The sequence below is a fragment of the Alosa pseudoharengus genome, unplaced genomic scaffold (genome assembly GCF_046254945.1).
Source record: "Alosa pseudoharengus isolate Yale_2024_CS ecotype anadromous, Long Island Sound unplaced genomic scaffold, YU_APseudo_1.1 YU_APseudo_1.1_scf_3, whole genome shotgun sequence".
NCBI classification, from domain to species: Eukaryota; Metazoa; Chordata; class Actinopteri; order Clupeiformes; family Clupeidae; genus Alosa; species Alosa pseudoharengus.
Genome location: NW_027468718.1, coordinates 29,176,017 through 29,188,516, shown reverse-complemented (window position 1 = coordinate 29,188,516; position 12,500 = coordinate 29,176,017). Strand labels below are relative to the sequence as shown.

General features: G+C 46.7%; 1 protein-coding gene across 1 annotated transcript in view; it reads right to left on the bottom strand.

Moving 5' to 3' along the window:
* The window catches only part of ncam2b (neural cell adhesion molecule 2b), a 58,523-nt gene that overhangs the window by 10,153 nt on the left and 35,870 nt on the right, over nt 1-12,500 (bottom strand). The window contains exons 14-16 of the mRNA XM_076262816.1: nt 10,827-10,946; nt 10,469-10,590; nt 7,035-7,209 (exon numbers count right to left, since the gene is read on the bottom strand). Coding sequence (XP_076118931.1) covers nt 7,035-7,209; nt 10,469-10,590; nt 10,827-10,946 — 417 coding nt within the window. The remainder of the gene's footprint in view (nt 1-7,034; nt 7,210-10,468; nt 10,591-10,826; nt 10,947-12,500) is intronic.

The window sequence follows — 12,500 nt, the reverse complement described above, 5'->3', positions numbered from 1 at the left end:
GTTATTTTCTATGAGGCTTTCTCTGCAGTTGTACACACTAATGGGTTGTTAACAGGGTTAGGATGTTTCAACAGAGAGAATTTGATGGGGCACCACACACATTTGCCGTCACTGTTAACCCTACAAAATTCCAGGGCTGAAAAGAAAACTGCAAAAAATATAATGAGCAACACAAACCAAAGGACAAAATAAACATAACATCAGTGAAGACAAAAGCTTTGTTTTTTTTTAACTTGATGGCTGACATTGTCCTCTTGCCTGCCATGATGCAACCGTTATGCAAGTCCACCCTGTTGCCAGTTGGTCTCGATGTGGCTTTTTGTGGCTGTCTGACATGGCTGATCTGTCTGGCACGGAGTACCACTCGACACCCACTGACCTCACAAGACAAAAACACTGTGTCCTCTCCAGAGTGACGGAGTCATTTGAGGCACTGCAGTTCTGCAGGGGGCATTGCTCGGGTCCTTGGCTCATGGGGTTACCTTCACTGCCACCACTGCCCCTGCCCACTCTGAGGACACCAATGAGCCATGCCTCGGTAACGAGGCTTTAAAGACCCGGGCACCCATTAAGGCAGCACGCTCTCCGAGCAGGAGTGACCCTCCGGCCATTAGGCGATTAACTGTCTGATTGCCTAGAAGATGGACGTCACCCATTGGAGAAATGTCGTTCAGAGAGAGAGAGAGTGAGTGAAAGTGAAAGAGAGAGAGAGAGAGCTGGCCATCTGTGCTTTTGTGAGGGAATCATGGATTTGGGTTCAGTGTTGCAGAGAGCTGAAGGGAGACCACAGATCTATACCAGCTTTTATCATTGTGCAATCGACACTAGGGTTGGGCACCGAAACACGGTTCTAATATGGCACCGGTGCCGACACAAACGGTAGTAACTGCATCGAATAACAACATGGATTTCGGTGCCTCATTTCGGTGCTTAAATAGCGTTTTTTTTTTTTTTATACGAGGCATCACTGCATGTCATGCGCCATCTCTAACGTCTTGCTCTGATAGCAACACATCCAGATACAGTTACCTAACATATGATAAACACTGGATGTATAAACCAGAGGGGTGCACCACATAGGCAAGTGGACAGTGTTTGACAGCTTGCGTGAGCCTAAGTAGCTTACTTTAAAGCGATATCGCGAGCTCCTGTCAAAATCTAGCAGTGGGCCTAACTACACACAAGCAAAAGGCTATGAAACAACATCAGTAGGCTAGCCTATACATTACACAATATCCTTGCTAATGCGCTAACTGACATTTATTTGAAATGTTATCAGCAAAGTTGTAAGGTGAAAACTTATTTCACGGTGTGTTCTATCTCTAATCTAAACACTTCAACACCGACATGTAGCCTAACATGTTCAAAACTACTGCGTGTTATGGGTTAAGACATGACATTTTTTGAAGCATTTGGGAACACACTGAATTAACTGGAAAATAGAGTCCCTGTTAGATTAGCTTGCTTGCAAATGCCTTTGTCCATGACCTGGCAGTTTTATGGCAAGCGGTTTTAACATACATTATGGCAAACCGCCTACACTGGGTAAACTTGAAAGCAGAGCTTACCATTGTGTGTGCATGCATGGCAAGCTGTTTTGACATTTGAATGTATTATTCGTAGGAGCAATGAGATATTGATAGTAAATTGAATATAACAGTTCAATTTCATGTTCAAATTTGTCTTATCAATAAAAAAAAAGAAGCAATTCATGCTTTAGACCATTAATTTAAAACATTTTAAAAACAAAGTACCGGTTCAGTTACCGTTTCGGCATCGGCACCGTTTTAAAAGTATCGATTTAGCACCGGTATCGGATAAAACCCAAACGATACCCAACCCTAATCGACACCCAAATAAAGTATTTAGCAGTCGCCTAACTAACTACCTAATCCGGTTTTCCTGTTGAAATTAAATAAGCCTCAATTTGTACACCAACATAACACAAACAACACAAGCGTGCCATTAGCTGATCAGTTGACATTCCCTAAGGAAATGGGGGGATGGGGGGGGGCAGCATTCTGTAGAATTCTCCATTATCATGGAGAACAAACTCTGATATAAACTCATTCATAGCCGAAGCATCTTGAATGCTGCCACATCTTCGGCTCCATTCCCCATGCCCACCCGTGTGCAGCTCAGACCTTTTACAGTGTTACGAGGTCTACAGCCAGAGTGATTTATGATGTTTATCTGTGGCTTTAAGATAAATGAGTGCACAGGTCCCTGCTTTAGTTTATTTACTGTACTTCTGTGTGCTGGAAAAGAAAGCCTTATTTATGAGCGGTGTGATCAGGTGTAATGGCTGGCAATAAAACCACAAGCCCATTTCATTTGCTCAAGCTCTCCCGATGGAAACAGTCAGCAAAGAACCTTTCCAATCTCAATGAGAGCTGGGTTAGTGGAGAGAAAAAACGGGACTGACTTGGACATGGTAGTCCTTGAGCAAAAATCCCTCATGCAAGTTGTATAGTTTGGGGTCTTTCAACAACCAGAGAGATCCATACTTTACTTATGGATTACATTAAGGTTTGAATTAGGTACATTGTGCAGAACAAATTACAACTTTGAGGAAATCCTTCATTTTATAGTCTGTTGGCATTATGTGGGAAAAACTCACAAACTCACTCATGCAATAGTTGGCAAACTATAGAACCCAGTCATAGTTGTAAATACTATAAATGTTGCTATGGCCTAACTAGAGTGCAAATAAACTGAGCTCAGTTCCCTTGCAGCAGAGACATGAGGCAACACAGCACAATGCACAGTAATTGTGAATGTCAGCTCGACTCAGCAGCCATCTCACAAAAAAGCCTGTTTATTTCTGCAATGCATACAGCGCAGTGACATCTACAATATGTTTCTTTTCTCCTGTCTGTAATGGTTCTCCATACTGAGAACTTGATTGCCCTTTGGATTGAAATGCTGAACATCCCCTTAGGCTTTCAGGCAGCAGGAACAACAACAATAACAACAGAAATAAAATGACACCACACACTCACAGTTTTATATGCTGCACATATTTTTTTGTGGACACTAAAGAACCATTGATCCAGCTTTCGACAATAAATAAGTTCATTAATTCTGATGTTGTTCGATCCCATATGCAGCAGTATGCTCTCACTTCTTTAAGTGTGTGGAAAAATGTCTCACCTAAAATAATCAAGCAGGGAGGAAGTGAAAATGACTTGAGACTTGTTCTGTTTACTGTGTGACATATGAAACTGTGGTAAGCAGTCTTGGATGTGTCTTCGCATGAAATGATTCTGGTGACATACAATTTCATAGATAACATCAAAATCCTAAGTCAGTGCAACAAAATGACCCAAGTGTCCATCAAAATGTCTTGAGACTGGGCTGTTATATCTATGAGTGTCAAAACATGATGCTAGTTTTTTGAAGTACAGGCTTGATTTCACCTAGCAAGGATGCTGCCTAATGATCTCTCAAAACAAACAAAACCAATGGCAGCACTGTGAAAAAAGGCATTCCCAACAAATCACACCACATATTCTAACATGGGGACTGAAGCACAGTTTACGCAACAGCTAGGTGAGGCACAGGTAGGTCCTTTTTTCTTATTTTCCTTTGATGGCCGTCCTCAGTACCAAGTCGACTGCGATTAATGAGGACTGAGCTGGGAGTCTCAGCAGGAAGGCGTTGGTGCTGCTACTGCCATTGTCTGCCAAGTAGCAAACGCTAACAAGAACTAGCGCAGCCGCTGTAAGACGTGCAGCGGCCTCCTCTATGGCCTTGGTTGGAGTCCAGCGCCGTCTGTCGACAGGCATGGAAAGGAAGTTGATCCTTGCATCAAGGGTGACGGTTGTGACAAAGGGAGTTCCAACTCAACGAAGCAGACGGCTAAATAAATAACAGAGGAGACGCAGCAAGAACTGACAATCCACCAGTGATGGCACGCTCGTCTCTGTTGTTGTTTAGACTCTGTTGTTGACGCCGCGCCGCGGGCGCTGAAGGGGAGCGAGGGAACAAGAGAGAGAAGGAGAGAGAGAGAGAGAGAAAGAGAGAGAAACAGAGAGAAAGAGAAAGAGAGAGAGAAAGAGAGAGAAGGAGAGAGAAAGAGAGAGAAACAGAGAGAAAGAGAGAAGGAGAGAAAGAGAGAGAGAGAGAGAGAGAGAGAGAGAGAGAGAGAGTGCACACTCGCTCTGGTGCTCCTGCGACCTTAAGCTGCACGGGGCGTCTCTGAAGCGTAGCTTAATGCCACGGCTGCTTGCGCCGGCAGAGTGAGACGCTGGAGCGGGGTTTGGGGAGAGCAGGGAGATTCAGACAGAGCAGGATGAGGAGCAACACACACAAGAATAAAAAATAAAAAAAAACAGGAGGAGATTTCAGGTCATGGATGCCAAGGCTCAGTCATTACAGATAGAGATCAGCCCGAGGGAGACAGATAGCTGCAGCCCAACCAGACAGCCAGGCCAAGAGTCAGGGAGGGGGGCTCCCAGGAGGCAAAGCCCACACGGGGAAAGCATTAAAGGGAAGGGGGTGGGGTGGGGTGGGGTGGTGGACAGGTACAATCCCCAGTCCAGTGGCTCTGTCTTAGTCCAAGTGTGGGGAGGTGGCGGTGGTGGTGGGGGGCTGTTAGGCGGAGTGCGTGTGAGTGAGTGGAGTAGGTGGGGAGGGGGCGAAGGGGTGGTTGTTGTGGTGGGGGATGAGGTGACATCAACACAGAGACAAATGCAGGGCGAGTGACAGGGCGACTCCGATGAAGGACGCGGCCGGGGCCAGATGCTGGCGGGGGCCTCCGCTTCCGCTGGGGGGGGGCTCACAACACTGATCTGCAATGAGGTGGGGGAGGGAGGGGGGAAGGGGAGAGGGGGGGGGGGGTGGGTGGAACAGCGTGGGATCGGGGGTGGCGTGTGGAACAGAGTGATAAATGAATGGAAGCCAAGGCGCACAAAAACAGCAGCCGACGAACACACGCAGCGTTCCAGTCACGAGGAGAGAAGCGGGGCGGTGGTGGGTGGGTTTACACAAATGATCACAATGGCGAAGGAGTAAGCAAACAAGTACAACAACAAGGACAAGCAGTTGTTTGTTTGGGATTTACACAGAGATGGGGCGACAAATTGCAAGTGCCGATGATAATTATGTGTTTTTGTACATGTTAGATGGAGTACATTAGGAATGAGCCATTGAGAAGCCCATAGAGGCGCGGGTTGGAGAAATGAGGTTACAGGGTGTGAAAGCAGTGGAGCAAATTGAAAAGAGGCGCCCGTGAGATGTTGCAATCAGTGACATTTCAGTCCGGGGGAGTTGATAAGTGAGGAGAAAAAAAAGGGGGTTTAGTGGCAGTTGAGCACAAAACAAAATGAAAACGAAACAAACCAAAAAAAAAAAGGCCGGCGATTTGTGATGTGGCCCAGAATGCAATGCATTATGCATCAGGAGTGAATGGGAAAACAGGATTGTTTGGGGAGAGACACGGAGGAGATGCAGCACAATGGAATTATAAATAAGAGCACAGAGGGTGGGAGTGGAGGATGAAGAGAGGAATGGGTGGATGGGTAGATGGATGGATGGAGGAGGTGGAAGGGGAGAGGAAGAGAGGAGGTGGGAGAGAATATACAAAATGGCACCTGATTAACAGTGTGAATCAGAACCACTTGAGTGCAGTAATACACAAAAACAGTCTCTCTTTCCATCTCTCTCTCCCTCCCTCCCTCTCTCCCTCTCTCTCTCTCCCTCCCTCCCTCTCTCTCTCTGTCTGTCTCTGTCTTTGTCTCTTTGACTCTCACACATGTCATGCCTTTGTCACGTGTACTTTGTGAGCTGCACTGAAATACCAAGTGCCAGGAGTCTGAGATGGGTGGCATTTTTCCCAGCGTACCCCTGTGCCCTTCCAGTTCTGCGGTTCCACTAGCTGCCCTCTGAAAGGCTGAGCCTCATTACCAAACCCGAGTGCCACAAAGAGGGGCCTGTAGTATGTCCAACTGAGCCACTGTTACATACATTGATTTAGTCAAACTTTTATCTCAGCAACATCAGTGCCGCTTATAAAAACTTTAGAGGAAAAATATTTTGAACACACAATTTGTACATGTATGAATGGGCAGGATTTGTGGATGCCTGCATTAGTGTGCATTAGTGTTTTTTTTTATTAATAAAAGTCTCAAGGATGACATTTTTCTGAAGGAAATACGCCTACACTGATAACATGTTTGTTTTTCACTGCCGCAGCCGATTAAGTGGATGTAATTTAGGTGTAATTTCTGAGCTTAACAAAGGCTGTAGCTACAGTCTTCTTTTTAGTTGAGTTGAAAATGAAAAGCTGTCTGTCTCCAGAGATCTGTCTCCTGCCACACCAAGATAATGAGGTAGCACAGACAATCGACTGACCTCGTTTGAAAAGCACACAAGCACACATGCTTTCCATTTGAGAAGCGGCAATAAAAAGCAGAAGCGCGTTTTCAGTCTCTGCTCTGCTCTTGATGACAGTACAAACACATTTCCTTTCCCTTTTCTGCTTGAATGTGATTTGGGCTCCAGTAACCACATAGTGCAAGGATTATACATTTTTGATAGATTAACCATACAGCGTCTGACCAGTGACAATTTTGAAACTTTCTTGTTGCTGTCTTTGGCGTGCTAACAGCATATTCTCCATTGTAAGTCAACCGACAACTGACACTTAAATACATTAAAACAACTAACTCAGAAAACAACTAACTCACACACCCTGAACATAAACACAGTCTCAGAAGAGAAGGTGGGTGTCTGAACATATGCTAGTATGTGCATTCTATGAGTGCCATTATATGTGTAAAGCTGACGTTCATGTACTGTACATAAGAATATTGTCGTTTGTATATGCATATACTCTTATTGTTCAATTAAGACCCTGGATAGGAGTTTAAAGCACCAAGTGCTTTCATACTGTAATTCACATACTGTGCATTACAAAAAAACTATGATAGATAAAACACACACAGTGGATGTGGGAGTTCACAATGTGTCTGTGTGTGAGAGTGTGTGTGTGTGTGTGTGTGTGTGTGTGTGTGAGACGGATGTGCGTGTACCTGTGATGTCGGGTTTCTGAGGCATGGAGAAGTGGATGGTGGTGGGCTCGGACAGGCCCTTGATGTTGCGGGCTGTGATCTCCACCTCGTACTGGGTGTTCCACTGGAGAGGCTGCAGCAGCACAAAGTCGTTGACGCCGGGGACCAGCTTGGTCATCCACTGCTCCTCTCTGTCCTGTGCACACACACACACACACGTGACAGATGCGCAGGGCTTTAGAATGCACAGAGGCACGCAAAGAACACACACATACATACAGAGATATACACACACTGTCACTCTAATGCAAACACAGTGACATCCTTGGTGTAAGACATATTTAGTGGCACTACACTCTCTCAACATGGCATGATTGAGCAGTGGTCATGCAGGCATCAGACATAAACCATGAAGCATGTGAAGAATAATGGATGATTCTCTGCATACTACATAGAGCATGCTAACCATTATCCACACGAATTAAGAGCAGAGCCTGGAAAAGTATCTTTACCTATGTGTATTACCACTTTTACCCCTCTCATCACGTTGAGACCTTTGGGAGTGTTCCTTTTCACAGGTTATTTGATAAATGTTTTCAAATCCTGTTACTGTGTGTCATTACTTATTATAAACTAAAAGCACACCTCTGATTGTCTGAACCGAACATCTAAATAGGCCATTACCCATAGGCAACATCCCTTCAATGAAAAATACAGAAGCTTCAAAAGAATGGAAGGTGTTTACCTACTCCGGTCTTCTTTCAGATATATTATTAAGAATGGTATTGGGAGAGCAAATGAGACGGGGAGAGAGGTGAGCGAGGGACACAGAGAGGAGGAATGAGAGCGAATGAATGATGAAACTGCAGATGAAAGCGACAGATCTGAGCGCCCATCTGTTCTTCTTTTCATTTCACAGCGAGCCAGAGCTCTCTCTCTCTAATCCACAAACTTTTCCGTCTTCCCCTCCAACACAGAGCCACACACGCGCGCACACACACACACACACACACATGTCGTGAATTTTATTGAAATATATCCTTACACACACGCACACACGCACACACACGTACACACAGACACTGCCCACAGTACAGTACACACTACTTCTTGTGTAGTTCTTCTTGTGTGTGTGTGTGTGTGTGTGTGTACTGTATGTGTTTTTTTCTGTGTTTGTGTATGCATGTCTGCTTGTGCAAATTCACAAATCCTTCCGCTGGGCACAGAGGATATAAAAAAATAAATAAATAAATAACTTCCCCACTACAGTTAAGGAATCCTAGACACACACACACACACACACACACACACAGAAACGCACAGCTCCTCTTCTCATATGCAGACGTTTGCACGCCACCACAGCTGTTTAAAGGCTGAATGCTTCCTATAACCCGCCCCCCTCCCCCCCACCCACATGATGCCATTCCAGAGGCTCTGTGATCTGACTGTGACATCTCCATTCTCCCCAGCCTCACCTCCCGTGCCCCTGCCTGCCCGCACATCAAAGCAGGGGGAGAAGAAAGAGGGAGCGAGAGGGGAGCCTGGCGGAGGAGAAGAAAAGAAACGCCGTCCACAGACAGGCCAGTCGAGAGGACATCCATCGGCCAGTGTTGAGACGAGCACTGCTCCGCACAGCCCACGCAAGACCTCGCTAGGCCAGACACCCAAGAGCACTGTGAAGGGAACTCTGAGGAGACTGGACGAGGTTAAGCGGTGACACTGAACGCTGTGCCCGTTTGACGCGAGACTCGTAGTTGGTGCAACTGAAGCAGTTGGCCCCCGTCTTGTTTCCATGTCACTGCACTGCGCTGCAGACTGAGCAGCATCAGAGCAGAGTCTGCTGGCACAGACAGGTAAAACTGTCACACCTGCACTGCTGCAGGGGAGAAGACACCGTGGCGCAGAGACGCCCCTGAAATGTAGAAATTGCGCCAATCCACTGAAAAAAGTGCAAGTCATCCCTGGGCAAAAAGTCTGTCGACAGGTAAGCATAGTATTGGTTTAATGATGACTGACTGTGGGGTTTGTTAAAGGCTTATGGACTGTGACAAGGTACTGACAGTATAGCTGAGCCTCACACGCTACATGAACACTTCACCAGGCTAATTGGCCAAGAGTCGACAGCTCCAGGCTCGAAGCTAAGCTCCACTTACACATAGACAGAAACATAAACACAGACACATAAACACAGACACACACACACACACTCACACACACACACACACACACACACACACACACACACACACACACACACACACACACACACCTATGCATGCACACACACACAACACACACACACACACAAACACACACATGCACACACACACACACACACACTTGCACCAAAAACGTCATATCAAGATAAACAAGACGAAGGAACGAAAGAATGAAATAGAGACACACAGAGAAATAGAAAGAGGGAAAGAGAAAAAGGGAGAGATAGAGTTAGAGAGAGTAAGAGCAAAAGAAAGAGAAAGAGCGTAAAAGAGATGAAGAGAGGAAGAGAATGTCTGAAAACTCGATCACCGCTTTCCTGTTAGTGGCGCGGTGCTGCCGAGCACCGATATGAAAATCACCTTCTCGGGCTCGGCTGCAGATAATCTTGGCACTTCAAAGCGCTCATATTTATGATGCCTCGTACACGTCTCCAGCTCCGGCACAACAGGCCACCATGGAGAAGAGGAGGAAATCAAACACACAAAAAAGAAATCTGCACAGCCTCCACCGATGAATTAAAGGCACCGCGCTCATTGTGTATGAACTTATTTATGCATTTATGCATCGATTCTCTCTATATGTGTGTGTCTGAGTGTGTGTGTGTGTGTGTGTGTGTGTGTGTGGGGGGGGGGTGTCCTGAATGCAGCGAATACTTCAACAAGAAAGGATCTGTATTTTTGCATAGGTGATTATACATGTCAGCGCCCACACCTCCTCTGTCTGTCTACAAGCATGAGCGTCTCCCATTTTCTCCCTGCGCCTCCTCCTCACCTCCATCCTTGCTCAGCATTCATTAGTGTGTGTATCGCTCTGATCCTGCGCAGCAAACCACCTCCACCACCACCACCACCACTACAACCAGCACCAGCACCATCGGAACCTGCCTGCCTAGACCAGCCTGCTAATTAGCTACCTGAGAATGACCTGAGAACTACCTCAAAAGACTTTTCACAACCTTGACCACTACAAAACACACCACCTCCAACAAACACAATCTGGCATGCATGCTAAAGCTGAAGAGGATCAGTTCTTTCAGAGGAGGATCGCTGAGTTCATCAAAAACCTTGTATGCCAAAGCAGCTTATGTATTGTTCAACAGGGGCAGTTTCAGCCTAATTCAATTTAATGAAGCGCTGGAATGTTGTTTTTTATATCTCCTGGAGGTGTGTGTGTGTGTGTGTGTGTGTGTGTGTGTGTGTGGTGTGTGTGTGTGTGTGTGTGTGTGTGTGACTCACTGTTTTGTATTTGACGATGTACTCCAGGATGGGCATGCCCCCGTCGTCCTGTTTGATCAGGCCCAGCCTGTAGGCCTTGCCCACTCCTCGCTGCCCGTTCACCGACGGGGGGCTCGGCTCTCCTGGAGGAGTTAAAACAGGCCGTTACCATCACTTGGTCACACGGCACACATGTAGACATAGAAATATACGTTGGAAGTATAGGTCTCAACAAACAAACCACACAGCATATAGGGTCTGACATGAAACTCAGAAAGCTTACTGAACACTTTCAACCATGAAGTGGACACTCTGTTGTTCAAAGCACGCAGCGCTACAGTGTACGGTCAGTAGTAGGGCAAAAGGAGAGGATACTCACGTATGGGCAACGTCTGAAAGCTCTCTGTGCGGCTGAACTCGCCCTGACCTTTTCCGTTTACTGCTGCGACGTGCACCTCATATGTGGTGTTGGGCTCGAGGTTGGAGAGAAGCACTAGCGCTGTGAGGAGAGAGAGAGAGAGAGATGGGGGGAGAGGGGTATAGAGAGAGATGGAGAGAGGTAGAGATGGAGAGAGGTAGAGATGGAGAGAGACAGGCAGAGAGAAAGCGTCAGAGGCGTAGAGGGAAGAGAACGTGAGGAGGGGAGAGAGAGAGATTGAAGGAGGCATATGATTGAAGATGGACATTACTTTCCTCAATCTAGCCCATGGCCTCCAAACTAACTTACTTCAGAATTATGGATATTAGCTCTGAGCAGTGGTAGGCTAGCTTATCTTGCTGTCCGATTTGTCCTTTAAGTTTCTTTTGAAGTTTGAACATCACACCCGGCCCTTCTGGCTGTTGTGGAAGAAAAAATCAATTTGTGATCTTGTGGGAGAGCGTAATCTGACTGTGCCACGGCTGTTCAAGATCTCACATCACTGGACTCCTCTATTTTTGACCCCCGCAGGGAACCGTACCGTCTCAAGGTCTGAGGTCTCCTGTGGACTGAGTGTATGTGTGTGTGTGTGTATGTGTGTGTGTGTGTGTGCGCCTGTATCTGTGTGGCAATATTACTCTGTGAAGATCAAACACTTCTCCCAATGAAGGTCATTGGCATTTTCCATGTGGTTCACCAGACTCCCTGGCGTATATAGGGCTTGTGTATGTATGTGCCTAATGGCTCATCAGCACATGTTATGGGTTTCACCTCTTTGGCAATAAACCACGGACCAGTGCATATGGCTCTGAAGCACATGTTTGACCCCAGTGAGATGTAGGGTGAAAACAGTGGGGTGTCGATACATGTAATAAACCTTTGTTACTAATCTTTCAAAAGACTATACATCCCTATAAAGACTACCATGCAGTCTCCCTATAATTATCCAACTGTTTAAGCTGTCTATGTATGGATTGGGGTGTGTGTGTGTGTGTGTGTGTGTGTGTGTGTGTGGAGACATCGCAAGCCACCACTGCCGTCTACGGTGTCACCGAGTTATCTGTGCCCAGTAAACTGTTAAAGTGTTGCTCAGACGCTTAATTGCCAGGAGATGCTGACAGCTCAATAATGGCACTTCCCCTGACCAGACGAGATGACACCAGGCGCTGGCGCAGCGCGAGGTGGCAGCCGTCGGCACTGTGCTGACGAGCGCCGCGTGTGCCAGCACGCCCGCTGTTTCTGCTCGTCACCCGCCGCGGCCCACAGCAATGGCGGAGCTGCGAGCAGATGAGGGCTCTGACGGTGGAAATGATGATGGTGATAACAACATCCTCAGCGGCAGCGGGAGAGCTTGTTGCAGCACGGTCGTGACTTTTTAACCCCTGGTGCTCTTCCCCCCAAAAAAACAAAAAAACGAAAACAATCAGTTCTACCTAGCTCAAGTTGCTGCAGTCAACATCTAGAGCAGCCAGGAAGCTACAGTGCTGCACTCTGGGGGCATGTTCATAAGCCCCGATGTTCATGCCCCTAGAGTGTAGCAGATATCTACAGAGATCTAACATTGGCACCTTCCCCTGTATGAATTACTGTGGAAACCTTATGTGAACCTCTGTCTATTTGACCTAAACCTCACCT